The sequence below is a fragment of the Motacilla alba genome, chromosome 5, assembly GCF_015832195.1.
Source record: "Motacilla alba alba isolate MOTALB_02 chromosome 5, Motacilla_alba_V1.0_pri, whole genome shotgun sequence".
Taxonomy (NCBI): Eukaryota; Metazoa; Chordata; class Aves; order Passeriformes; family Motacillidae; genus Motacilla; species Motacilla alba.
This window is the reverse complement of record NC_052020.1, coordinates 46,479,934-46,506,515: the sequence shown is the minus strand read 5'-3', so window position 1 is coordinate 46,506,515 and position 26,582 is coordinate 46,479,934. Positions and strand designations below refer to the sequence as shown.

The 26,582-nt window shown below is 39.9% G+C and overlaps 1 protein-coding gene across 3 annotated transcripts; it reads right to left on the bottom strand.

Annotated features, from left to right (window-relative positions):
- Positions 1 to 3,779: 3,779 nt before the first annotated feature.
- GOLGA5 (golgin A5) lies at positions 3,780 to 19,751 on the bottom strand. 3 transcript variants are annotated; one of them, XM_038139006.1, is made up of 13 exons: positions 19,613 to 19,751; positions 18,423 to 19,035; positions 15,929 to 16,150; positions 14,716 to 14,935; positions 14,042 to 14,165; positions 13,045 to 13,248; positions 11,810 to 11,980; positions 11,133 to 11,261; positions 9,164 to 9,262; positions 8,707 to 8,932; positions 7,468 to 7,576; positions 6,489 to 6,552; positions 3,780 to 5,160 (listed from the first exon to the last, which is right to left on the bottom strand). In XM_038139006.1, the coding sequence occupies exons 2-13, from the start codon at positions 18,982 to 18,984 to the stop codon at positions 5,080 to 5,082; spliced, it is 2,211 nt and encodes a 736-aa protein (XP_037994934.1). In that variant the 5' UTR covers positions 18,985 to 19,035; positions 19,613 to 19,751; the 3' UTR covers positions 3,780 to 5,079. The 3 variants fall into 3 exon arrangements, with proteins under 3 accessions (XP_037994934.1, XP_037994936.1, XP_037994935.1); XM_038139008.1 differs by having other exon boundaries at positions 7,468 to 7,573; XM_038139007.1 differs by lacking the exon at positions 19,613 to 19,751 and adding an exon at positions 19,442 to 19,584.
- Positions 19,752 to 26,582: the final 6,831 nt, after the last annotated feature.

Sequence of the window (26,582 nt, the reverse complement as noted above, 5' to 3'; positions counted from 1 at the left end):
TCTAACCTTCAGGTGCATAAATATGTTTTCAGGAGATTCCACTTGGGAAAGTCTCAATCTGCATATCCACTTGGCAATTCAAGCTAAGCTAGCTTTATTGTAGAGGGAAGCACTGAAGATCAGCATGAACAGCTGGGGAAATACCAATTTCTGCTCTTTGCTTCATTGCTGCAGCTGTGCAGCCTCCCCAGTTGTTGCAGCAGGAGGGAAGCTGGAAGGCTGCAGTGGAGATGGGACACTCATGGGCAGGGATCTTGTGGAGCAACTAACCACCTGTTGGGGCAGGAAAATGGCATTCCCATCTCTCATCCAGAGCAGAATGTGTTTTCTAATTACAAATTAAGCACTAATTGTGAATCATGTTTTCTTGTCACTAAAGATATCAACACAAATGCTTTCAACATGCTTCTTGATTTTTTTAAATAGAGCAATTTAGGACAATTACTGCTTGAATTTGCATATGTAGACTACATCCATTCCAGGTTGCAGCAAGACACTAGTGTTAAGGTGATATTTTTTTATAAGCTATTGAGAAAACACATCAAGTGTATTAGCACTAAACTGTAGAAAGTGCTGGCTTGGATGTTTCTTTTTACCATGAATACCAAAAAAACCAGTTTTTTTTTGTGGGGAAAAAAATCATCATTCACTCCATCCCATTCCACTGAGCTCAGATCTTCCCTGTATCCTATCAGTTATTTTGCTGCAGTTGATTAATTTCAGCTTTGCTAACTTCAGCAAATAAGAACATCCATTTCTTATCACAGACCTTTACAAAACACACATGCTTGATTTTGCAGAACATCTGGAGCCCATCCCTTTGCTGCTACAGAACTCGGACTTTTGCTTATTTGTGTCCTCCTCCAATTTCTCCTCAAAGAATTGGACTCAAAATACGTTTTTTGTAACTTGCCTGATGTGAACATGCAAACATGAAAACCTGCCCCTGCAACATCCCCCTGAATGAAAGCTAAAATTCAGCATAGGAAAGGTCAATTCTGGACAAAACATTCATCCATGCTCCTGATTCTTGACTAGAAAAGCCTAAGTAATGGCAGAAAAAGGCTATTGCTCCTCTTTTATTACCTTTTACTCTCTCACAAGAAGTCTCTCTCACGGTATTTGACCTGTCAGACTTTTAACCTCATTACTAGTAAACGCCTGCAATCATAAATCACCAATTTTTGTTTTTTCCTCTCAAACTTGAAGAAGTGTCTCCATGTCCCCAGCCCCATCTTTTTGCACATCTTGATTTACTTACACCTCGGATCCAATCTTTGGTTCGTGATCTCTCCTTGAGCTGCCTGGAGTATCAGATACTTTCTTCAAACAGGTTGCAGTAACTCCTTGATGAACAGCATTTCATTCAAGCAGTGTTGCCAGCAGGCAACATTAGGTAGGGAGAAATCAAAAGATCATTCCACTATTTGTGGAATGCAGCGGTGGGATCCAGTTTTGACAATATTAAGTAGCCTGAAATAGAGATTAAATTAGTGAGTGCATGTCTGACAGGAAACTGTGCATCTAAGAGGATTATTTATGTGACGGCATGCACATGGATGCCTGTTAGAATAATGCAGATAATTTTGGGAGCTGCTATTCATCTGTCACAATTTCTGCTTTGCTGACATCTGTCTGCCTGTTTCCAAGTCAATGCTTTCAAACTCAAACTGTAGGGCAGGAAGTTAACATACAAATGAAAGCACATGAAACTCCGATGAATTCTTTGTATTATTCTTAGAGTTTCATAGCTAAATATCTAGCAACACGTTAATGTCAAAGCTTATAATCAGGCTGCAGTCAGCCAGAGAAATCCATTCTCTCTGGTAAAGCAATATGTCTCTCGTCTATATTGACAAGACATTAGCAGATTAATTACTGTCCAATTCTGATTTCCCCCTTGTTAATGTTACCTGCAATCAAGCAATAAAGTCACTTCCTCTGCAAGTGTCTTAGTACACATGTGGCTGACCTGGCAGGGCAAACAAAGCACAGATCAGGTATCAGCAAACCAAGGTGGCAAAGAAGAGTTTGATGTCACATGAGGGCTTGTGAGGATGCACACAAAGCCCTCTTTTGCAGAAACCCAAATCTGTCTCCAAGTACGTCTGCCTGATTGAACATGTACCAAGATGAGCAGAGTCTGAAACAAACAGGCCTTTTCTAGGCTGCAGAGTATCAGGGAAAGAGTAGTTTTGCTCTCACTTCCCACCCCTGCCTCCCTTTGCAGCCTCCCCTACCTGAGCAGCTCCTGCCCTCCCCTCTGTCTGTCTGCCAGCCACTTTCCCTGTCCTGCTGCCAGTCAGCCTGGAGGGGATGGCTCCTCTCATCTCCTTCCAAACGGCAGCATGATGGACTCTATCCTTCTGACCACAGCCTGGAAACTGGGCACAAATGGGGAGGGGGCAAACAAATATAAACAAATAATGCAGGGCTCCCTATAAACCCTGTTCCTCATTTTTCATCATTTTCATTCTGTCAAACTGTATGCTTGGGACCTGGAGCAGTTTCTTTCCTGGAAGGAGGGAAAGAAGGACTTTTCAAATATAATATAGCCCCAAATATAATATTGTGCTCTCAAGCAGTGAGATACAGCAGCTGGGAAATGACATTCCTGTTTTCTGTGAGTCATGACAACCATTTATATCTGGTGCCAGGCTACAGAGCGTGGAAAAATAGGGTCAGCATTTGCAAAACGTTTTCGAAACCCTGAAGGTGATATTATGGTCTCTGAAGTGGGAGCAGTTTAACTGCCCAGCAGTTTGACAGTCCCTCAAGAAGAGGCTTGGCACTTGGAATATCCTCCTACCTCTTAGGAGAGAGGCTATCAGAGGCTGCAAAGCCATTTTTTTCAGTGAGGCAGCCTCCCAGGAGGAAGGCACCACCGTGAGGAGCTGCTTGTCAGAATGGTGTCCTTATGGCACCTTTGACCTTTCACAAATCTACACAGATGACACTGGGGACCAACGCCGTTGATTGGAGGCAGGAGTACATCTTAGCTTTCAACTCAAAGTGTGACATTTATCTTCAGAGAGACTCCAACACATGGCCTGGCATGTTCTTGCACTGCATCTGTGCAGAGTGCCTCCATTCCAGAGCGTTGGAACAAAAGCTTTGTGGAATGGTTCTAGTTCATCTCGCTCTGAAGCTGTTTAGCACTGCCCACAACACAGGGCTGATGCTATTCAAGTGCCTCGTATCAGAGACTTTATCCTCAGCCTCAGCACAGGGCCAACACTACAACAGCCTAAACGGAAACTGGAGTAAAGAGCCCAGTTCAATAGGCAAAAGTTAGCAGAAATTTTCTAGCGCTTACCCCTGTCTAGCATAAAGTCCATGAAGTCTGGAATACTGAAGAAAAGAATACTAATCTATGATGAAGGGTTTTGTAACAGCTTCACTAAGTTTCACCAAAAAGAAAGAGTCTGTGCATTCCACAAAGAAACCAACCAAAACCACACACACACACACAAAGGGAAACCAACAGAGGAAAGGAAGAATAGATATAAAGCTCTAAGGCATTGATACCACTAATAATGTTCCCCCAAAAAATATCACAATATACTGAAATATTCAAAGATTCAGTGTTTTAGAAGTGTTTAAATGAAAAAACTGGATGTGTGTAGAAAATGAGTGTACAAAGGTCCTTTACTCGATCTCCTTCCGTACCAAGCAGCTCCCCCTGGGGTTCAAAAGTGGCTTTAGTACCAGAATTGAAAAGAAAACAGGCAAAAGGAATTAGGCAAAATGCAACAAATGCAAAAGAGGGCAGACACAACTTAGAATAAATGCTCTCTTTTATTATTCAGTTTATCCAAACATTTCAGTTTTCTCTGCAAGATCTGAATCAGAGCAGCAATACAGTCATTTGTCTCTGCAAGGTTTCCGCAGGAGCCAGCGTGACAGGCTTCATGCACAGGAGCCAATGCTGTGTGTCCAAGCCACATAAAAACCGAACCACCTCCTTAAGAGCAAGAGTGACAAACTGCTCGCAGTCATCTTTTCATTACCCAGCTGTGAGCATCACACAAAAAACCAAGAAATTTCTTAAGGAAAGCAAGTGACCTTGTGTGATTGTCTACTGATAATTCATGATTACAGAATGCCACAACCCGACAACAGAACTTCTACAGTTGGTTTGGTATTTTGGGTTTTACTATAAATATTTGATGAGGTTTGTTTATTAGTGTATTTGTTTAGACATGAGAAAATTTTAATGTTTTGATAGATTTCATATAGAAATAGTTTTAATTAGGTACCCAAAGCTTTAGAAAATAAATGTTTCAATAAGATCTGATTAAGACATGTACTAATGAGAGAGGTATAAGAAAATGCAGTTAAAATATACAAATTTCAAGTGCAAAAAGAAACACCATTACTTCTCAACAGTTTAAACCTTCCTTCTCAAAAACCATCTCTCTTTCTCTAATAAAGCTAAAATACCAGCCTTTAAATAGGCAGCCCCAATATTCAGTTGGTAGGAAAGATACATCTATTGCACTAGAAGTACAAAGCTAAGAAGAACGCATAATATTTTATTCTTAAACTTATTTACAAAAATATATTGCACCAATCCATTTTCCTTTTTCCAGTTAATGTTAAGGAAAAAGCCTATTATGTACAAAGATAAAAACAGAAGTGCAAAAGCAGGAAAAAACAAGAAAGAAGTTTATTTAGAATGCTAAATATAGTTTATTACCTGACCACAGCCTACATCCAGTATGACCTAAAACAATTTGTACCAGATATATCTGCAATTTCAGAATTCCTTGCATTTCTCTGCAGAACAGGCCTTCTCTTTCACTCTAACCATCAGAGGGTCTACATAAAATGTAAAGGCTAATCAGAGCTTAGCTTAACAGCTTCATTTCTCCAGGGAAGTGATGCTCTTTTAGGTAAACTGAAAAAGCAAAAGCTACCTAGTATTACACATGTATTTGAAAGGTAGAGATAAATCAGGCATGATGGTTTTCATCCTTCCAAAACACCATGAGGAAGTTTGCTGATGTTTCAGGACTGATAATTCGAAGGCATTGCCAGTCCACGCTACATCAGCACAGCATCTGGTCCTGTCTCAGTCTACCTGCCACTGGGACTGTCATGATGCATTTCTGGGCTGTAGGTAAGGAGAACAATCATAACCCAGAGATGAAGCAAGGCCTGGGAAAAGAAAATAAATAAATTTAGCACTGACAATCACCATCCACAGCAGCAGTAAATAGGAGAGCTCTCAGTGAGAGCTGATAGAACTTGTTTTGTAGAAATATTTTGATTAAAGTATTTTTTCTATTAATCAGATATATCTAAAAAAATAATTGGCATTTGAACATTGAAATGCTAAATCAGATTCTGAGGAACCTATTTACAGAAAACTGAAGACTTTACACAAGCAGCAAAAATACAACAGCCTGTTTTCCTACACGTTTGTGTGGTCTGGTTTCTCTTTTCCTCCATGCCACAGCGACTTCAGCTGTTCCCTCTGATATCCAGTCCCCAGCCAGCACACTACGTGATGTGCCTCGAGTGACTGGCAAGCCACTACTCCTGTGCCAACTGGCTGACACCAGACTGTAAGCCAGCCAAGCTCTGATTTCCTTCTCCTTAATGCAGGCACTGATTTGAGGCATTTTTATGAACTCTGTAGGAATGTCAATTCTCATTCAAATTTGGCTGAGATTATCCAATTAGAATAGAAGCTGCCTGGAGTGCAAAAAGGAATACATAACCCACATTTATTTTAAAAATATTTTTAAAAATTCAAGTTATAGTAGTCATGGTCAAGGTTTGAGCTGAAAAGGGGTAACTGCCACTGACTGCCCAGCTCCTGTACGCCACCATCCAGCTTCCCTTCAGACTGCAGCTTAGGAGCAGAAGTCTCCAGTGTTTTTTACAAAGCTTTCCTTTCCACAGGTCCCTGCAGCTGACAGGCACCTGCCCTCCAGTGGATAAGGGAGGCATTTCACTTCTAGCAATTGCCAGCCTGACAGTTTTGCCCGATGTGGGTGGGCAATTTTCTGCTATTTGTTTAAGTCTAGCAAGAAAAACTTGTCTTGCTACTTTTTCAGTTACTAGAGAAGAGTGATCATTAGCCACCGAAAAAACCCCAAAGTGAAGAGTCAAGTATTAAAAAAAAAAAACAATAAAAATGTCATTTTCCTAAATGCAGTGCACACAGGTGTGACAGGTTAACCTTGGCAACTGGTCACTATTATTCCATATTTTACTACTAGAATCTTCTTTCACAGACCTTTAAATGGTAGTTACATAAGTGTCTTTAAGACTAATATACTAAGAATTTCTGAGAAAAACTGAAAACTGCCAAGCAACATGACTCCAAAATGCTGTTGTAAAAGCATTATTTGGTCCACTTTCCAAAAACCCACATTGAGTTGTTAATTATAGCCTTTTGAACATCAGTCTTTCCATTTAAAACATACTGGCATATAAACTGGCCACAGAACATCTTGCATTGCAGAAAGCTGACTCACCATGTAAATGATTACAAAGACTCTTGCTATGGGGTATCGCCTCAGGAAGATTCCCAGCCGAATGCTACACAGGTAGCAAGAGAAAACAAAACACAATTTAACACTGAACATGAATTCTTGTTACTCTCATCTCAGTCACCACAAATTCAAACATTATGGCTTTGTTTCTGTCTTGAATTTTCTCAAATACACACAAGGCTCTCTTGTTGTCTTGAATTTTACTTCATGTACTCATAACATTAAGTGGGGTGAGAAAATTCAGACCATAAAACTCTCCTAATTTTTTCCCAATCACAGAAATCCCGTCACAATGAAGTTCAAGTACCATGGAAGCACAAAGGACTTTCTATCAAGGTATGTTGCTTTCAAAGGACTAAAAAGTATTACCAAATTTTGTTTCCTGTTGGTATTTGTTTCAAGTTTTGTAGCAGACCTTTGCTGTGAATACTGTCAATTCACCTAACTCCTCCAAAAGGGATCAAAGCAAATTTATTGCTGGATCCAGAATGATTTTCATTTACTAATTCCTCAAACAGATTATCTTCCAAGGTAATCTGCTGCATTGGCTTAGAAGGCAGAATCTTGTCTTCATCAGGACTGAAAGAGTACACATGATATTCCCCCACTAATACACTTACAGTTTATCAGACACAGTCAAAACCTCTGAAAGTAAAAAATGTAGAAGACGGATGTAATGAATTTGATTAGATATTTTTTCATAACTCAGGGAACCTCTGGCAGCAAAATCTGTAAGAGCTTTGTTTAAATAATTGACAATAATTTGCAAAAGCCTAAGAATATTAACGTCACAGGAAAGCACAAGTGAAGCGGGTCAATATCAGTATTTTATACCACACTTCAGCTGCACTATTTTAACCTTTTCCCTTCATAAAAGGAGTAACATGCTCCGAAGTGTGTCACCTGAACACTCTAAAAGGATGACAGTGACTACAGCTGTGCTCCCTGGGGACACCCTCACCTGAACTGATCTATGGTACTGGCGGCCTTGCGGACTCTCCCGTACATTCCTGCCACGCTGGCATCCGTGTCCCCGAACAGCACGGGGACACTACGCAGACGAGCCCCTGCTTGATGGGGAAAAGTGCAAAAAATCACACAAGTTGCTGTCAAATAAAACAAACTGCTAGTATATAACAAATATATAGATAAATAATACACAGTGATCAATATGATTGTAGTGTCATCAATCCTTGATAAACTTACAATCAAGTCAAACTTTTCTTCAGCTTAGTATATTTTTAAATACTAAATGGATATATTGATATTCAATTCCATCATGTCACTATTATTATATACATATATATATCATTTATACACCTAATAACTAGGTGTATAAAATGATGGGCCTGATAATGGCACAGTTTCTCAAATTTTTTTACTCTCATACAGTGAAACTTTGATTAGTGTTTCTGACACTAACTTGTACATTCAACAATTTTTTACTTTATTTACATTTTTACTACGTATCAACTCCATTAAAAAAATTCATAATGTTACTTTTGTGTAACCAAACTTCAGCTTTCTGGAGTTACTCACAAACAGCTCCAGCTTTGATACGCAGAGAAAAAGCCTGGACTGTTATTTCACACCTCTTGGTGACTGTCCCTTGCTTTTAAAGTTACTTAACATATATACGAAATGACAAACTTTGACTCTGAAAAGTAACATCTCAACACACTGGATCAATTGCTGGGGTTGTCCCAGAAAATAGGACTCACAAACCAACTTCATCAGAATCATCACATTTTAAGCTGCTTTTCAAGAAAAACAGAAAGCTAGGAAGGAAGAAATTAATTTCAACGGGATCAATTCTCAAAAGGAAGTATTCCATTCTTACTCTCCTCCCAAACCCTTTTTGCAAGAGAATACTTAAATCCTGTTTCTAATATTCAGTTGAAACCCCACAATACAAATTTATTTGCACCTGTGACAGAATTATTCCAACAGTGACATAGTATCGAGAATCAAAGATTAAATTTGCTTTTTTAAATTTACTGAAGTCATTTGCTCACAAAAAGGAGCTTCTGGTTAACTTTATGATACTGGCTGCTGCAGAGAAGGTCTCTAGAATAAGTGGCCTATTTTCAGCACTTATTTTTCCTTACAAACTCAGACTTTCAGGGAAAGGCAATAGGAAACAAAAAAGCCTGGACTGCAGAAAAGACAAGAGTTTTAAGTATTGTATTTCCTTATTTACCTTCAGCACCATCAATGCCTGCCATGTTAATGGAAGGTCCATTTGCACTCGTGCCTTGGATAGCCTTCAGCTGTTGCTCGAGCCGTTCCAGCTGGTACACAAGTGAATTTTTCTCTGTGCTCAGGCTCTCTAACATGGTTTGCTTCTGAATTAGTGTTTCTGTCAGCTGGTGAAGCCTATTTTCCAATTCTGTCTGACTACTACTGCTTAGAGTCTTGTTTGTGAGCTAAAAAAAGCAAAGACAAAACAATCATTCTAAATTCAAACTCTGACCAACTGACATATTACAAAGCTCTCTAATGACCTAAGCTTTCAGAAACCAAGTTACTCCACAGCAGAACACTGTACCTCACAGTAGAATCCTGCTTACAGGATCTTTCAGGATAATTTAGTTAAATAAGTAGTTCCTATCACTGTTTTCATAACTGAAGGGGATAAAATTGTTTTCTATACACACCTGATTTCTGAGTTTCTGAATTTCCTCCTCTCTGTCTTTTATTCTGCTTTGCAAAGTATTCTTTGTTCGATACAGTTCTTCTTCAGTATAATGAAGTTCCTATAAAATTTATCACAATCACACATAAAAGATTTTGTACATATCTGTATTTTGAGAGACAAACCCTAGTTATCTAGAGTTTCACAACAGAACACAAGAAAGCAATATGATGCAATCAAATGCAAACTGAAATATTAACTTAGTTACATGTCTGTCATGGATGGGGGTATGGGGATAGAGAGAGCTGAGTATCAAGACACAACCTACAAGGCTAATTAAATTATTTTGTGGAGACTGCCCTAATATAAATATCAATCCAGGCTCATTTACTAGGGCTTACACAATTTCATTGGGACCAAAATTTTATCTTCCTTACACTTTCACCATTTGTTGCAGTGCTATCTTAAAACTATGTCAATAATGTAACAATTACAAAATACTTAGGGGGTATCTGTATTCCTAAAACAAACTCATTAATTCAAGATACCATTCTTAAAACATGTTTGAAAACCCTTTGCATGGCTATCTATAATTCTGTATGACATACATCATCCTCTAAAGCTTAGGATAAATTAACATAGCAGATATGAAAGGAGAAGGAATATTAGTAAAAAAAATATTTTTAAGAAGAGTAAATCTAAATGTTAAGCTTTGTTACTCCCATGATTTAGTGGCTATTTTAGCTCCCACTTACAGACCTGTCAAGCTCATCTTTTAAATTAGGACCATCTTCAGTACACTGTGACTTCAGCTGTCAGTTACTACAGAAAACAGATAACCCTGTTCTCCCTTCGAACCATCAGATGCACAGAAAATAACACCTCTACTTATTTTCCACCTTCAGTTTCAGAAACCTTTTGACAATAGTTAAAGCAACTCCCAGACAGAACTGCCCATAATTATATTAAGTATCAACACAAGCAGTTATGTTGAAAGCACATGAAAATGGGTGTCATCAAAAGGAAGACTTCAGTTTCTGCAATAACTGATTTTTTTTTAATTCACCTCACTCTTTCTATTGACTTAAAGCATATTCCTCAGAAGGGCAGGAGTAACAAAATACAATCCACCATCTGCTTTGACATAATAAACATCAGCTACCCATCAAGAGCAGACCTCGACTTCTGCCTTTTAATCAGTTCAAGCTGCGAGCATCCCATTAAAATGTAATTTCTGAAAGGACAGATAATCCTATAAGATAAATTGTTCCTAGCAGATACAGAGGACTCGTGCTCTCTTCATTATCAATTCTCTTTACATGAGCTTTTTCTAACAAGGAAAATTTTTAACATGCAAAGTATTTGTCCAATTCCTACTGCATAACAAGTTTGTTCACATGAAATACAAGTTTGCCTTTTTTCCCTGATCTCTTTATAGCACAAAACTGCTTAAACCAAGGCAGAATTTGCTCAAAAAGATGACACAATCTGACAGAATTCATTAATATAATTTTATCAGCAATTTATCTACTAGAGCAGTTTAGAAGTAATGTCAATTAGATTCAGGACTGAGTAACAAATGGATTAAATAAATTACCTCTAAAATTAGTACTACAATGACATTGTTTTACAAGCTACAACTTATGTTTTAATAGAGCACAGGAAGATTCACAATAGCCACTTTCAGTATTAGGGTTTTTTGATATAAAAAATGTTACACTTGTTACTCTATCCCTGTTGTTTGATTGTTTCCCTGCTGAATAAAATTCAATTCTGTGCCCTCCCTTAAGGTCCTGCTTATTCACCAGGATCTCTGTTCATCAGCAGTATCCAGAAGGCCCTGACCATTGCTTAATCTTGGCTGCACTTTCCTTCACAAAAAATTAATCAAACACTGCCCAAGTATCCAAATATTCTCTTCTTAAGCCAAATGCTCTGCTGCTGACACCCCATGGGCCTAAAAAGAGATCCAGCTTTCAAGAATTCCTTACCTGTTTCTGCCGTTCTAGTTCAGCTTCTGCCTCCTGCTTGGCCATTTTATGTGCTGATATCTGCTCTTGCAGGTCCTGAAGCTGCTCTCTCACTGACTCAGCTTCGCTCACCTGCTGTGTCTCCATATCCTGAAATGAACACAAATACAATTATTTCCCTAACATTCAGATGCTACTGCGAATCTGTCACAGGTAACAGCAAAAAAAGTAGTTTATACAATATGTCTTCAAAGGAAAAGGAAGGTGTGGGTGTATTGGATAAATTACGTTTGGTCATTTTATACGGAATACTTTTAGTAATACAGTAATAAAATAAATACATTTTCTGAACATGAAATCCTCTGCTTCTTCCTTTTTACTGTCTACAGGCTAAAACTGTGTAAAATGGGCTTGCATGCAGCTGCTGTGTTGAGCCCATTATGCCAGCAGATGGGCATGGATGACTTGGATTACAGTGCTCCAAGGATTAGTAGCTCTTGCAGAAAAGAACATAAGTGATAGCTAGAGAAATCACTATGATTGTTAGGAAAGAAATGCTTCCCTCAAAAGGAGTACACAGGAGTGTGGGAAGAGAGAAGTAAGGTAATAAATACTCGAAACAACAGACCCACAGGATACAAGAGAACAGTCCTTTGTCGTAGCTAACTGCAAATACAGGTGTGCACAGGCACAGCTACCTGCAGCTCTGTTCTCATCTGTTGTATTTGCCCCATTAGTTTTTGTATTTCTTCTCTCTGAGTGTCTCGCTCATGTCTCAGTTCCTCCAGTTCCACCGTGCTTGCTGTATTGCTATCCAGGCCTTCAATGCCAGAGCCTTCTTTTAAGCTGTTTATCAACTTTTCTTTAGACTGAAAAAACAAGTCAATACATTACTTATAGCAGTACTGAACAAGTGCTCAACTAGAATATGCTATAATGACTGGTTTAGCTGTTCTTTTATCCAGTAATGACCTTACACATTTGAAAATGAAAATGCTTCCATATTGATAATTTTTCAGATTTTCTGTATGCCATAAGACTAATTTAACTGAAGTCTGTGTTATCTGTGGAAGAATACAGCTTTTTTCTTTACAAGTCCCTGGAATGTTAAACTTGTCATGGATAACAATTTTGGCCCTCTTGGTACTGAAACAGACAAGATGCACACCAACAGACACTACAGACAAAACTGACCCCCTTTTTCTTCTGCAACAAAATCAAGAAACAAATACAGCAGTAACTCTTCAAGGAAAGAGGATAAATATCTACCAAGAGGATTTAAAACCTGTCCTTGAACATTTGACTAAATTAACTGTTCTAAGAAGAGATCTCCATCTTCAACATCTTGCTAACATTTATAAACAAGACTCAAACCAACCACATCTGGACATGGTATCTTTGACAATTTACATAGTACAGAACTTGGCACAAAATACCTGATTTTGCCACTGTTCATATCACGTTAATCACAAGCAACCTTTCAGGACATGGAAAAATATTCTCTGGTTACATATTAAGTATCCATTCTATGCTATGCTTCAGCCCCAGGCAGAACAGAGCAATATTCTTGAATCAAAAATACTGGATATGGAACAAATTGTAGGTTTCACCTACTGCAGTTTCATCTAACTATTTGCACTCTTGGATGTGGAACACACTGACAGATGATGCACAGTAAGTGCAACAGCTCCCTTGGATTTTTTTTCAGGTTCAGGACCTGAACTACCATTTCAACTCCATAACTTCATCTATAAACCGAAGTTTACAAAAGGCAGACTGTAGCTGTTCTATATATGTATCCTTAAAGACATGCCCCAGAACACATTACAGGTCACATGAAAAAATATACCACAGGTTAGATTATTTGAAGCATAACACCTTAAAGCAGTTAAAGCATACAAATCACACTGTATTTCTTCACAACAGTGCTTACTTGGAGAATGCGAGTAGCCTTCTGTTTGTAGTCTGTCAGCTCCTGCTTTGCAGATTCTAGGTGGCTTTTAGTTACTTTGACTTGCTGCTGAAGCTCATCAGCTCGCCTCTTTTCATCTAAATACTTTCTCTCTGCTACAGTTATCCCTTCTGCCAGGTTCTGACGTTCTGCTTCCACTTTACTTAGACGAGCCGCAAACTCATTCTATTAGCAATAAAGAAACAATACTTTGTGTTTAAACACAGCCTCAACTTTAACCTAGGAAGGAAAAAAGAAAGTTTAAAAGCAACTACACAGAGCACACCACCTCCTATCTACCACCTCCAACCTAAAGTCTCATTACTGCTACGTGGAAAGAAACTCTGCTTGCTTAACCAAGAGGTAAATAATCCAGATAAGAATATGCTTTTCTTTCCCTCACCACAAATAGTGAGGGAACAACAATCTTCCTATTATTCAAATTTATTTAGCAAACAAAAAGCAAACTTGCCCCTCAAAAATATTATCAATTTTAGTATGACATATTTTGAAGTATTGTAAAAAACCAAAACAGACACTCTCAAAGATTTTCAGATATGCTATTATACGTAGCAAAGGCCAAATTAAGTATAGAAAACATTCTCTATCAACAATGTGCTCGCATCTTTACCACAGAACTGATCCTTCATCTTAAGATCTCACAGTAAAATAGTGTAACAACAAACTGATTATCAATTTACCTTTCAAACATGTATTAGCATTTAAGTTAGCATAAAAAAAAACCAGTAAAAATGTCAAAATTAATCCTTAAAAACTTTTACTCATGAAGCTTTCAAAATAACATATAAGAAATAAATTAGCATCTCAAAGGTATTTAGTGCAGCAGACAGCAGCACACCCTTCCAAGCAATCAGTACCCTGAACAGGAACTGAAGTCAAAGGGAGGAGAAAGCACATGGAACTCATGGATCTGATTTCAAAATCAGTCTTAAAGTCCTCCTGACTCTTCATGTCTAACCTGCATTTGTTTGTAACTTTCTTGCTCTCGCTTGAGTGCAGAGTCTGCATCACGCAGCCTCTCCTGAAGAGTCTGAAGGGCTTGGTTTTGTAAACTGCTTCCTTCGCTGTGGTCTTGTATTATCCTGAAATAGAGACACACATTTATTGGAAAAGAAGCAAGCTATTGTGATTTTTCGTGTAGAAATATAACCTCCTAGCTTCCAGACCAGCTTTGAAAATTTGCCAGTAGATTACTGCATATAGACTACAGGTGTGAGGCCTGGAGTTAATGACTCACACTTCCTCTCCCTGGCCTATATTCTGGAGTATCCATACCCCAGCAGTGAGGTAAGTTCAGAAAAATCTGTATTTTTGTGGATAAGCAAATCGATTTTTCAAGAAAAAAAATTCTTGGGATCTTCAGCTTCACACACCTCTGACACAAACATAAATACTTTACACAAAATGGACTTCAATAATCAAATGCCAACAGATGCCCTATTTAATACTCATTTTCCTGTTCCCACTGCCAGCTATGATAGAGCAGTTTCAGTGCAAACTTTAATCCTTGTATTTCATATCTTTCCTCATTAGTTTATTATTTTTTATTCTTGAAGACACTAAATTATCTACCTTGATTTTTTCAAACTTATAACTATTTGCAGAATTCCAAAGGATGAAATGAAGAAGTACCGTGATTTTTCACTCTGCAGTGCTTCTAAAGCTTCAGTCCGAGCACTTAAGAGCTGATCAGCTTCTTGCAACCGTACTTTCAGCACAGCTAGCTGTGAATCTTTGGCACCAACAGCTTCTGTCAGATCATCCACTCGAGCCTGAAGCTCTCTAACCATCCTGTCACTCTTGGAATGGTCAACATTCCACTTCTCCACCTTCTCCCGGGATTTGTTCAGTTCTAAAAATAAGAAGTTTCTTTGAAGTTTACAAAAGTAGATATTGCAAGGTCTTGTAAGCAGTCAGGAGGCAACTATCTCATTCCTTAAAGAAAAAAATTAAATACAACCAAGTTGAAGCAAAACTGAAAATGTATAAGCTACTGGGAATTAACAAATGCCAGACTGGCTGTCAAAGCACAACACAGAAAATTTTGGAGGTGATCTCAAAATAAGACATTTCCTTCTGAGTCATTCTGTGGATGATAGATTTCACCTGCTCCATCCCCTGCAACGGCCTACTGTCAAATATCCCTGTGCCAAGAGAAATGTTTGTATAAAGCATCTAGTTTAATTCCAGTTTGAGTTTACTGTCACATAAAAAACAATAGAAAAATACACCAGTTGTGAATAATGCCTGAATACTTAGAAGCTTCTGTTATTAATCTAACATCACACATTAAACTTTGCTGGATGTAAAAATTATCTGGCTTATGCAGTTACTGTGAAAAAAATGTGGTACCTCAATTTTATGCCTAACAGCAGGAGTTTCATCATTCAATTTGAACTCACATTTTTTATATTTTCATTTCACTTGACTTTGAAGAAGCCAGTGATGTCATATTAAAAACACTAATTTTATATTTTTACTGTCAGTTTCTAGGCATCAGAGACTATAGTCTACTACAGCCAGAAAGTAGTCAGTTTGAAGCATTCAAAGGAATTTGGTCATTTAAAAATAAGTATTTTGCAAAAGCCATTAAAATGCAGGAAAAGTATTTTAAACATGGTATTTCCTGCCAGTGTTTTATTAAGATGTAAGCTTTGTAACTAACTTGAACCCATCATTTTAATCGATGTTTGTTATATCTTTGTAGTTGAACAAGCCTTTTAATTTCTCCTGTCTCATTACATGGAAGTCATACATGCAAAGGTACCTGGAGAGTTTTTATAATAAATACATAGAGCATCGTGTCTAGTTCACCAGCAGATTGCTAATGCTATAGCTGAAGTACCTTCTTGTGTTTCTTTGGATCTCTGTATTAATGAAGCCACTTCTTGATTTAAAGACTGAACTTCATTTCGCAGCAGCTGGTTCTCCAGGCGAAGATTGGACAGCTCATGAGATTTGGAATCATCACTGGCTGAAAGGCTGGGGCTGGTTGCTGCACTTAGTGACAAATCCTTCAGGCCATTCCCTTGTGCTCCCAGGCCAGAGTCTGAACTGTCTGGAGTTTCTGTACAGAGAGATGCACCTTAGAACCAATGCATGTGTTTGTAAACTACCTTTTGATAAACACCATGTTCTGCATCAATGGTTAAGGAACAACAGTGATAATAAATCAAAATAGTTCATGCTGAAATAGAGTACGGAGCTGCTTCCCAAAAGCAATTGCACAAAACAGGACTATTTACATGCATCATGCAATGTTTTTGTTAATACTGCAAGACAAAACATTATAGAAGTTATAAAATTTCTTATTACATAAATGGCAATTTTAGGATTTCAAAACATTAATGCTCTATTTATGACTTGGCTGCTCAGAGAAGTTCTCAGAAGCTGAAGAGCAACAGAAAACACTAAATATACATGGCAACTAACTGCAGGAATTTTTTGTATAAACTCATTCTGGTTTTCATCCACACCAATTTTCTTTTAAAAGAGAGAACAATAAAGGAACTCCTAGTGGTATTCTGGAGAGAAGGAGGAACCAACAGTCTTTTCCCATCATGCACAACACACATCTTGGATTAATGCTGTGAAAGCTACAAACCCACTGTAAGAGTCTTGCTTCCAGCATGCAGACAGTTGGAAGCTTTGCAGCAATGTTAAGGTAAAATGACATAGCAAGCAATGAACAAAGAGGCAATCCAAACACATTACTGCTGAATATTTACTTCCCCTTGTTTTCATTACCCAAGCTGCTTCACTTTCCTTACCACTGCAACAGCCCCTAGCACCCCAAGCCCAGGGAACCGGGGCACACAATTAATTCTGAGCAACACCACCCACAAGGAGCAGCAGTGACAGAAGATTTCTTCCACATTTTCTCAAGCCTTTTTCTGACTTAAGGGATCCTAAGAAATGTCATTATCTTTCCTTTGATTTACCTACAGTTTCCAACTTATGAAATAACTCAGGCTCATTTCTTTGTCTGGAAAACTCTATAGATTAATTAAGCTAATGAAACAAGAAATGAGCCATTTATAGCATAGACTGGATTATAACCATGGCAATATACAAAGTATAATGTTAATTGGTTTTGTCTATAGCTAATACATCATAAGCTACTTCAACAGATTCTGTGCTGACTATTTAAATGACACAGACACATCTGTACAATGAGTTTTGGAAAACAGCGAGTTTAAATCCTGTGTTGTAACTGCATCTTCCTTATTTAGCAGCTCCACAATGCAAACTCTGCTCAAAAATCCTCAGAAGAAAATTCAACAAGCCACACTGAGCAAAACAAAGGTTTCTTAAGCACCAATCAGCAAGGCTGCAGAGTCAGGTCTAACATAGCTGTATTATTTATTTTTAGTAGTAAACCTTACTGAAAAGCCATGGACTCAGAAAAATATTCACATGTTTGGAAATTATCCCTTTTTATGTCTGAAGCTTTTCAGCATACTTAATGTAGTAAGTAAAAAACTGGTATTCACAACATTTTACATGCTCAAAGTACTAAACAAATAATAAAATATTCTAACTACTTTATTAATAACAGAACCACTTGCTTCAATTTTCTAAAATAAATAACAGCAAAGTAGCACAGCAACAAGGATGGAGTACAGACTGGACAGTCTGGTAGAGAACAGAAGTTCTTGACGCTTCCCAGCCACATTCTCCTTTGTGTGGTTGACTTGAGCCCAGCCCCAGCTTTTGACTGTCTGGCCTGGAGGCTCACTCAGGCCTCTGGATTTAGACTGCAGTCATGAACTACCTCTGGCAAAGCCAGAGGCTTTATCTCTCTGGCTCTCTCATGCCTGTGGCTCTACACCAGCCTGCCTGCATCCAGCGTCCTGCAGGACAATGTTTGCCAGCTCACCCCTCCTGCACGGAACAGGGAACACCTCACCCCCCGCGCTGCACTGGGCCACAGCCAGCACCCTCTCTGTGGGTGAAAGTCACTCCCCCTCCAATGTGGCCACGGCAGCTATGGCCCGAGTGACCCAACAGCAGCAGCAGCACCTGTGCTTCCACATGGGGACATGTGGGGCTCATGCAAGGTCAGACCACAGCTCAGAGAGGCCAGGCTGAGCAGCAGCAGCAAGGCAGGTCCAGAGCACAAAGGATTGAGGTATTTATTGTGTCATCTCTCAAACTAGCACAGCATCCAGTATTGCCCCCGTGATTAAAAAACCTGAAAGGCCCTGCTGCACCTCACCCATCTGACATATTACCACCATTAAATGTTTCATGAAGTGACATGAGGTTTCATGTGCTACCTAGCCTTACCCTAGACACACTTGGGTTTAAATATCTCTAGGTATTTACTATTTAACTACCATTGCCTTGGCTCCTGGTGGAATGATCTTCAGTAGTTTTTGCACTCTGTGTACTGGTAGACACAGAACTAATGCTTGAAGTCCGAGAGTGATTCTGAAGAACGGGTGTCTTGCTCTTCTCCTTTTTAGAGTCTATCCTTCCATTAGGCTCTTTCTCTGAACTGTTGAGAAAATCAAACAGCAACTCATCATCAGGTTCTGACTTTTTTCTTCTCACAAAATGTGAGGCAGCTCTGGGTGTGGAAGCATTTTCTACTGGAGAAGCTGCCTCCGAGGATGTCCTACGTGCTGTTTTAACATTTGCTGTTCCTGCCAGGATTGTGGCCTTTTGGTGTTTAATATTTTCAGCTGCTGAGGAGATGTAGGCTGCTTTGGATGAAGTCTGGTATTTCAGTTCTCCAGTATGCTGGTGCACTTCAGAATACTCATTGCCAGAGTCCAAGTTCTTATTATAAACTGCACTGCTCGATGTGTCTTTTTTGCTCAGAGCTGATGCAGCTCCTTGATCAACTCTGTTGAGTAGATCCTCTGCCTTTCCAGCGAGATCAGCAAGCCAAGACATGATGAGTGTCTGTCGATGAACTCTGTACAATTAAAATTTCAGGCCCATATACTGCGAAAGACAGAAGGATTACAAATCAGACTGCTGCTGCTGAGGCAAGACGTACTGTTTATCTAAACAGCTAATGTGTTAAGCTATTAGTGCTGTAGTAATTAGAATACTTTTCTTCTGCTTACTTGGTATTTTGCTGTTCTGGTAACTAATGGAAATAAACCAAACCAGTTTCTGACGAAAACAGACAAAACCTAGGTCTTTAAATCAAGGTTATTAAAACAGAGCACTGCATCAGTCTCTGGTATCTTCAGCTGCTACAGAGTATCACAAAGAGAAAACAACTATGCCTTAGACGTCTGGCCTGCAAATTCCCAACCCGGCTCAGGCCAGGATCTCCTCCCCCGCAAACTCTGCAGCCCGCTGCCTCTCCCGTGACACCAACACGGCGGACAGGTGCCTTCACCTGCACACGGGCCTGCGACACCGCGGCGGGGGCGTGCGCCTCCACCCCCGCTCCGCAAAGGCGACGTTCAGAGCGGCCGCTGCCCCCACCCGCAGCACCGCCTGCCCGCCGCGCTGCCCAGGCCCGGCCCCACTCAGGAGCGGCGGGGGCCTCAGCACGGCCCGGCCTCACCTCCTGCAAGCGCTGGAGCCCCGGCCCGAGGGAGCCGTGAGGGGCCGGCGCTCAAAGCGGGCCGGGCGCCCCAGCCCCAGCGCTTCCGGCAGACGTGGCCGCCTTTCCGGGGGCGCCGCGCGCAGGCGCAGGGGGGCCGCCCCGCCCCCGGAGAGCTCGGGCCCCGCCCCCGGAGAGCTCGGGTCCCGCCTCCTCCGCGCTCAGGCCCCGCCCCCAGCGGGCGGGAGCGGAGGTGGCCGCGCGCGCCCCCTGGCGGAGCCTGCAGCAGCCTCTGAGGCGAGAGGCGGCAGGAGCGGCGAGCGGCGCAGGATCACAGAATTACCGTGCTGGAAAACAGCTCAAAGATCAGCGAGCCCAGCACCGCCAAACCCACCAGTAAAACCGCATTCCCAAGTGCTGCGTACTTCTGACCGTAACATCCTTCCCTGTCACCTGTGACTCAGTGTCTGCGACCTGCAGTATAATCTCTCTTTACATGCTTATTCTTAGTAAGGATAGCTGTTAAAGTGTACATGAAGTGCACTTACTATATACTTAAAGCACTGTATAAGATTTTGTTGTTCATCCTCTCATCCCTCTTTATTTGTTTCCTCAACCTTCTACACCAACATATCACAGCTAACACTTGCTTCTCAGAGAGTTTCTACTCATGCCTGAACTGTCAGCAAGAATGTGAATGAAGACAAGACTTACACCTCCTGCCACTTCAGACCCTCCTCCACAGAGGACCTGTTGTCCTCCTGACTATAATGCTGAATGCATGGCTGGTGACTTACATCCATGTTTCCCCAGAGCTCTAGTTGTTCTCTTGTCAGATCACATCTTACAAGTGTTCTCTGGTTAAATTCACTGCTAGGCTGTTACCAAGTTATCTGAATGTTGTTACCTGGTTTACAGAAGTTTCCTTACATCTTATCATGGTAATCCTCTTCCAATGGGGAACATACAATGTTTGGAAATATTATGAAGAGTTCCTCTGTATGTCAAAGGCTTCAAAATGTTTGTCTACAGACAGACATGAATTATCAATTATCATTGGCATCTTTAGGACTTAAGCCCAAGCAGGAGATACGAGCCCTGCTGCCTATTCAGAACATACTCATGGCACTAGTACTGGCATGAGTTAATAGAAAATCCATCCTGCCTCATTGCAGATTAAGCAACACATTGGAAATAATAGTAATAAATCTAATTAATTCACAACCTTCAACTTTTACATCACGTGAATCAGCTGCACATAAACATAATTTTAATTAATGTGACTGTATCACCTTCTCAGGCACTAAGAAAAGCAGAGATTTTTAAGAGACTTTATTAATTACCAGTTTACACTTGTTTTAGTCAACTTGTTCAGCCTTCAAAACATGTTATGAATCCCTTAAATGGAAAATCCAGGTATGATTGTGAAATGTTTGAAGTATTTGATCATTACACACCAAAGTGACATGAGCAATGTTCAAAAGAAACATGAAGGGCCAAAGCCAATGCCCTAGATTACCTCTGTCTTTTACAGAGGGGTTAGAAACAAAGCATATTTCAATCCAGAAAATATCCTCTTGCACCACTGCATCTGGCAAGCCCTCCTCTGCATTAGAGTCTGAAAACATGTTTAGGAAATATACCCACAGCAGAGATGCCTAACCAGCAAGAGGAATTCAATTCCCATGTTAACAGGTCCCATTCCACTCTAGAGCCATTGCATAGTCCTTGTTTGACTGAATCATCTTCCAGATGTAAACTAGTTCAGATAAGTAAATGGCTGGACAGAAGTGCCTTTTATTCAAGATGACATAGGCAGACTCCTAGGATCACATCTGAACTGCCCACAACCTGAGAATGTCCAGTTCTTGCAGAGGACATCATTATTTACCTCAAAGTAAATTCCATGGCAACTCTCTTTCCTTGTTCATACAAAATCTTTAAAACAGAGATCCTGTATTGATAAAGGAACTGGATAAGAGTGGGAGAAAACAAATCCTTTAAGTCCTGCATATATTTTATATTGAATTGTTCAGTTATAGAATCATTCCATACAACAAATCATACTTTATGTGTAACATGGGAAGCAGTTATTCCCTCTGAATGCTCTGATAAAATGTAGAAAGTCCACTACATTTCCCCCCCTATTTAAGTGTCTCACATGTGGTATGTAATCTTTGCAACTGCCTGATTTCTAGAAGACATAAAGGTTACAGCAACACTATTAAAATTTGTTCTATTTACATTTTCACAATCACTGACAGTCTCCAAAAAAAGTTTCAATTTATAAAATTAGGGAAAAAAAAAAGCAGAAAGTTTACTGGCTGAGACCCTGAATAAGTAGTGATATCTCTTTCCTTGGTGCTTCTTTAAGACCTGTATTTTTATTCCCATAACTGATGTTGTCAGATTTTGCAGGGTGGTGAGGAAGATAGAAGAAGGAAAGAGAACTTGCTGCTTGTTCCACTGACCTATTAATGAAGTCCCTTATGTCTGCTGTATTTCTAAGAATGCTGTGGCTGCCAGGCTGAGTGGTGAAAATATTAAATTCTGTCACAAGGGGCATACAGCTTCATTAACTACCACTGAAAACTTCACAGGTGTCTTTTCAGTTTACAGGTGCCCTCCCCAGGGTCCAGGCCCTGATCTGAGATGCTACACATCTTGCTGCATAATTTGGTTCTGGCTGCAATTCTCTGTCTGCAAGCACAAAAAAGGAGAGATGCATATCTAGTTGTAGACAAAAAAATTAGACTTTCTGTACAAAGCCTTTTGATCCCTATTCATACTCAAAGTAGAAGTAATTTTAAGCTATAATTTACAGACATTATTTTTGCCTATTATAGCTCTCACTGTAAGAAAATTTAAATAACCAAGCTAGAGAATATCTGCCCCAGTGACTATGACACAGCAAGATTAACTCACTCCCTCAAAACTCATTGCAAGAAAACATTTGGGGCTTTAGGTTTGATTTTTTTTTTTTAATTAAAAAAAGAGGCAGGCTCTGCAGTTGAAAAAAAATTAAATTACTATTTCCCACTTTGAGCTGATTCACAGGTTCTTCATTGTTCATTAAGGTAAATTTTTAGGTAGGAGAGGCAAAACAGATACGTAGTCACATGACTTGTACTAGGTTAATCTCTTCTCTAAGTGTACTGAAATAGAGCTTTGGCAGTTAGCTTCTGTAAAAGACTGTGCTGAAAACCATAAAAATAGCAAAAAATACAGCGACAAAAAATAAATAAATGAAGATGGGTCACGTCATCCTCATTGAGCCTTCCTTTTCACGTGTGTGATATTAATACACAACTATATACCTGGTCTAAGGTCATGCAGTATATTGGAAGCATGCCAAATATCAAGGATTGCAAAATGAGGTGATGGTCACTGGATGAGTTGCTACTTCAGCTTTTATTTCATCCTCAGCATTCAGCGTGCGGCCTCGTGCCATTCGTCACTTCAGTGCACCCCTGAAGAGAATGGTATGAACTTGCCCACAAGTTCATACTGTTGTCTGTGACCTTGCCTGTGTGTGAGCACAGAAATCAGGTCCTGCCCAAAAAGCTGCTGTGAAACTGCTCTGTGCTGGCTGCTGTCCCTGTGTGCACCCCACACTCCCAGGGCAGCCTACCTTTGAGCTGCCACGTCTGCCCATGCGGCTCACACACCCACACCCCTGAGGCAGCTGCTGTCACTACCTCCACATTCCAGTGGGGAATTGAGGTATAGTGAGGAGGAGCAAAAGGTGAAATCCTCCATGCCTGAACAGAGCAAAGCAGGTTTGGTCCGGTCAAAATGTACAAACTCTGGGGATGGATCGTGCTCAGTGCTAATGAACGTGTAAGAATTTTAATCAGCAGCCTTCCATGCGCTTCTGGGATTTGAAGGTATGGAACTTGTCCAGATGGGACTGGCCTCTCACAAACAAGGCAAAAAGTCACAGCCCTGATTTGAATATAACAATTTTCTTGGTTAGAAAGGCCAGTCAAAGCACAAATCCCTCTCTGAAAGTGGCCAGCTGCAACTGGTGAGGGAAGGTACACCAACAGGACAGAAGGTATTTCTCAGCTACACTCTCCTTAGAATTTTGACTCAGGGACTTCCAAAGCCAAAGGGAATATCTTCATTTAAAAGGCCTTCAAAGATATTTTTTTTCTTTTTAATTATTCAATAATTAATAGAACTTTCAAAGCATACAGGTGCAAAAGCATCTCAGCTAGAGAATTTGTAAACAGAGACACAATTTCTTTTGCTGGACCCTTCACACCCCCGTGACTCACCCCCCAATCCTTTATTATTTTCTTTGGTATCACTGAATGATTTATACATTGAAAATTATCAGAAAGCAGTTCTTCCATAGACATGTAGGATGGAAAACGCAGGGGTAAGTTTGACGGGGACTTTTAGAAGAACTCCATTTCAACATGAAATTATGGACATTCTGAACTCTGCCAAGTGGCTGTAACTGTTGGCACATGAGTTTACACAAGGTGAAGGGCTGCAATGCAACAGCCCCTGGCTAGAACATGTAGCTGACTCATGGTTGGAATATTTGGAGTTAGACCACTCCTCATTTTTGCCCTGGAAACGTTGCTTTGTCTCCACTGCTGCATCCTCACTTTTATGTTAAAATGAAAGACACAAAGTTATGATGTGCTTGTATTCCTTCTTCCTCAGTGTAACTCAGTTGTGTTAGGAACACACATACACACACACACACACACACACACACACACATTCTTTCAATCTTTCTGTTGTTACTGCTTGTATTTTCTTTTGTTGCTCTTATTTCTTCATTTTTCTGTAATAAATCACAGCGACACATTTCCTGCAGTGTCCCCACTACCTTATTTCTTTCCTCTATATAAAAATGACAGAATTAGCATATTATTCTTCTAGCAGGAAACAAAGCCAGCCCTCCTAGACACTGCCAGAATTATCAAACTTTGGACATCAAAAGTGTCTAGTGACGTTTAAAAGATAGCAACTTAAAGAATACCAAGTCTGGAGAGTAAAATGTAATTTAATGATTCAAGGTGTTTTTTGGTTTTTTTTTTTTGTATTCTGTCATATGCCTTTCTTCATGCATTTTCATGACCTCAAGGTACTCAGAATAAGTCTTTGAAAGGGTAGAGGTTTCCCTCTAACAAGAAGATGCCATTTGAAGCGAAGAATGGAAGACCAGCTCATGGTGTGAGTGCTGGGTGAAAGACACTGGGCCAGTTTGGCAACTTCCTGCCTTAATTGTGAATTACATGGATTGATCCTGGGGTTGCAAATATATAGATTGTCAGGGCAAGCTTGACCATAAAATGGGAGGAAGCTTAAAAATGGGAGGAATTTTAACCAATAGAGAGAGAAAAGAGCATTATTCCTGACAGTGGCAATGGGAAATGCAACTGTTTGGAATCCAAGTGCAGACATCCACAGTGATATTGCAAACATAACATATATTTAGACATTAATTGTGAGCAGGAAAAAAATCCTTACCAAGAGGATGCATGTAGTGAACTTTAGGAAATATGCCAGTCAGATATGAGGATACCCACAACCGTCTGCAATGAACTAAATAGAAAATAGAATTCAACTTCAGAGAAACCTGTTCTGGCTATCCTATTTATAATTGGCTTTTCCCCTCCACAGTTTTCTGTGGATATTCTGGACGTATGAAAATGCTGATTAACTAGACTTGCAATAAATAACATCATTAAGCCTACTGCTGGCCATTATCTTATTTCACAATTTTTAAAGTACATTTCCATTGCATAGTCACACAGGTTATTTGGAAGCCACTCCTAGTATGGACATGTTTGTAGTATTTTAACCCTTCCCCTTTTCCTCCTCCCTGCTTGTTTTCTCTAGTACACACTGTCATTCCCTTGAATTTCCTGATCATAGTGATATTTGAGGACATCACCTCACACCTACTTTATCCTACACCAACCTTTTGTTTTTTTCCATGCAACTCCCTTGACAACACTTCACCACAAACACAGGAAAGTATCATCCGCAGAAGAGGTGCATAAGGTTAGAAGTTATTTTCATTTTTTCTGTAGGTTGAAAGTAGAAACCTAACCTGAGAGCATTTAGCTTTTCTAATGAGTCTACTCAGCTCTCCATGCAAGCATGTTCAAGGAAGCATTTCTTCATTTGCAACTGACACTGTTTTGCATGTAGTGACCACAAAGTCTTGCATTTAAACTTTCTGGAATATGTATTCAGACTTGTATTCAGACTTCCCCAGATCCAAATATAAAAGTATTACATGCAGACAGTTCCTGGATGAGGATGTCTCTAAGCTCCATCTTCAGCATGTGTCTGTATATGCTCCTACTCCCCCATTCACAGAGGAAATCTCAGCTTCTCCTACCCCAGCAGAGTTCCGCCTGGAGAAACAACCTGATAGAAATATTACATTTCCTGGGACCTTGTTGTCTTTCCTCATAAAGCCCATAGGAGAAAGGAACAACAAAATATAACTTCTTTTTGTCTTGAAAAAACAATGTTTTCTCTGATGCCATCTCAAGCCTTTCCTTCGACTTGTCCACCCACCTACTCTCAAGAAAAATGTAAGAACCCACTATATTGAACATGGTCAAATATAGTTAAAACTGCCAGAACAGTTGAAGAAATCATGTACAAAGCTGTAAGGATAACATTTTCCCTCATTTACTTTCAAAATGTATGTGTATTTCAAGTGAAATACAACTTTTCAACTTCCCAAGTGAACTAAGGGAACCAAATCTCTGAATCCCTCTTCTTTCCAGACTTGTTTAACCTCAATTTATCTTCATGATGATATGCCTGCCATTTCCTTCCTTCCTTCCTTCCTTCCTTCCTTCCTTCCTTCCTTCCTTCCTTCCTTCCTTCCTTCCTTCCTTCCTTCCTTCCTTCCTTCCTTCCTTCCTTCCTTCCTTCCTTCCTTCCTTCCTTCCTTCCTTCCTTCCTTCCTTCCTTCCTTCCTTCTTCCTTCCTTCCTTCCTTCCTTCCT

Excerpts from the sequence above, each read along its gene's own strand:
- GOLGA5 (XM_038139006.1), bottom strand. The coding sequence starts at position 18,984 with ATGTCTTGGCTTGCTGATCTCGCTGGAAAGGCAGAGGATCTACTCAAC. Across the intron at positions 11,981-13,044 it reads AGGCTACTCGCATTCTCCAA|TCTAAAGAAAAGTTGATAAA; the intron begins GTAAGCACTGTT and ends TTGTTTTTTCAG. Across the intron at positions 11,262-11,809 it reads AGATGAGAACAGAGCTGCAG|GATATGGAGACACAGCAGGT; the intron begins GTAGCTGTGCCT and ends TGTTCATTTCAG.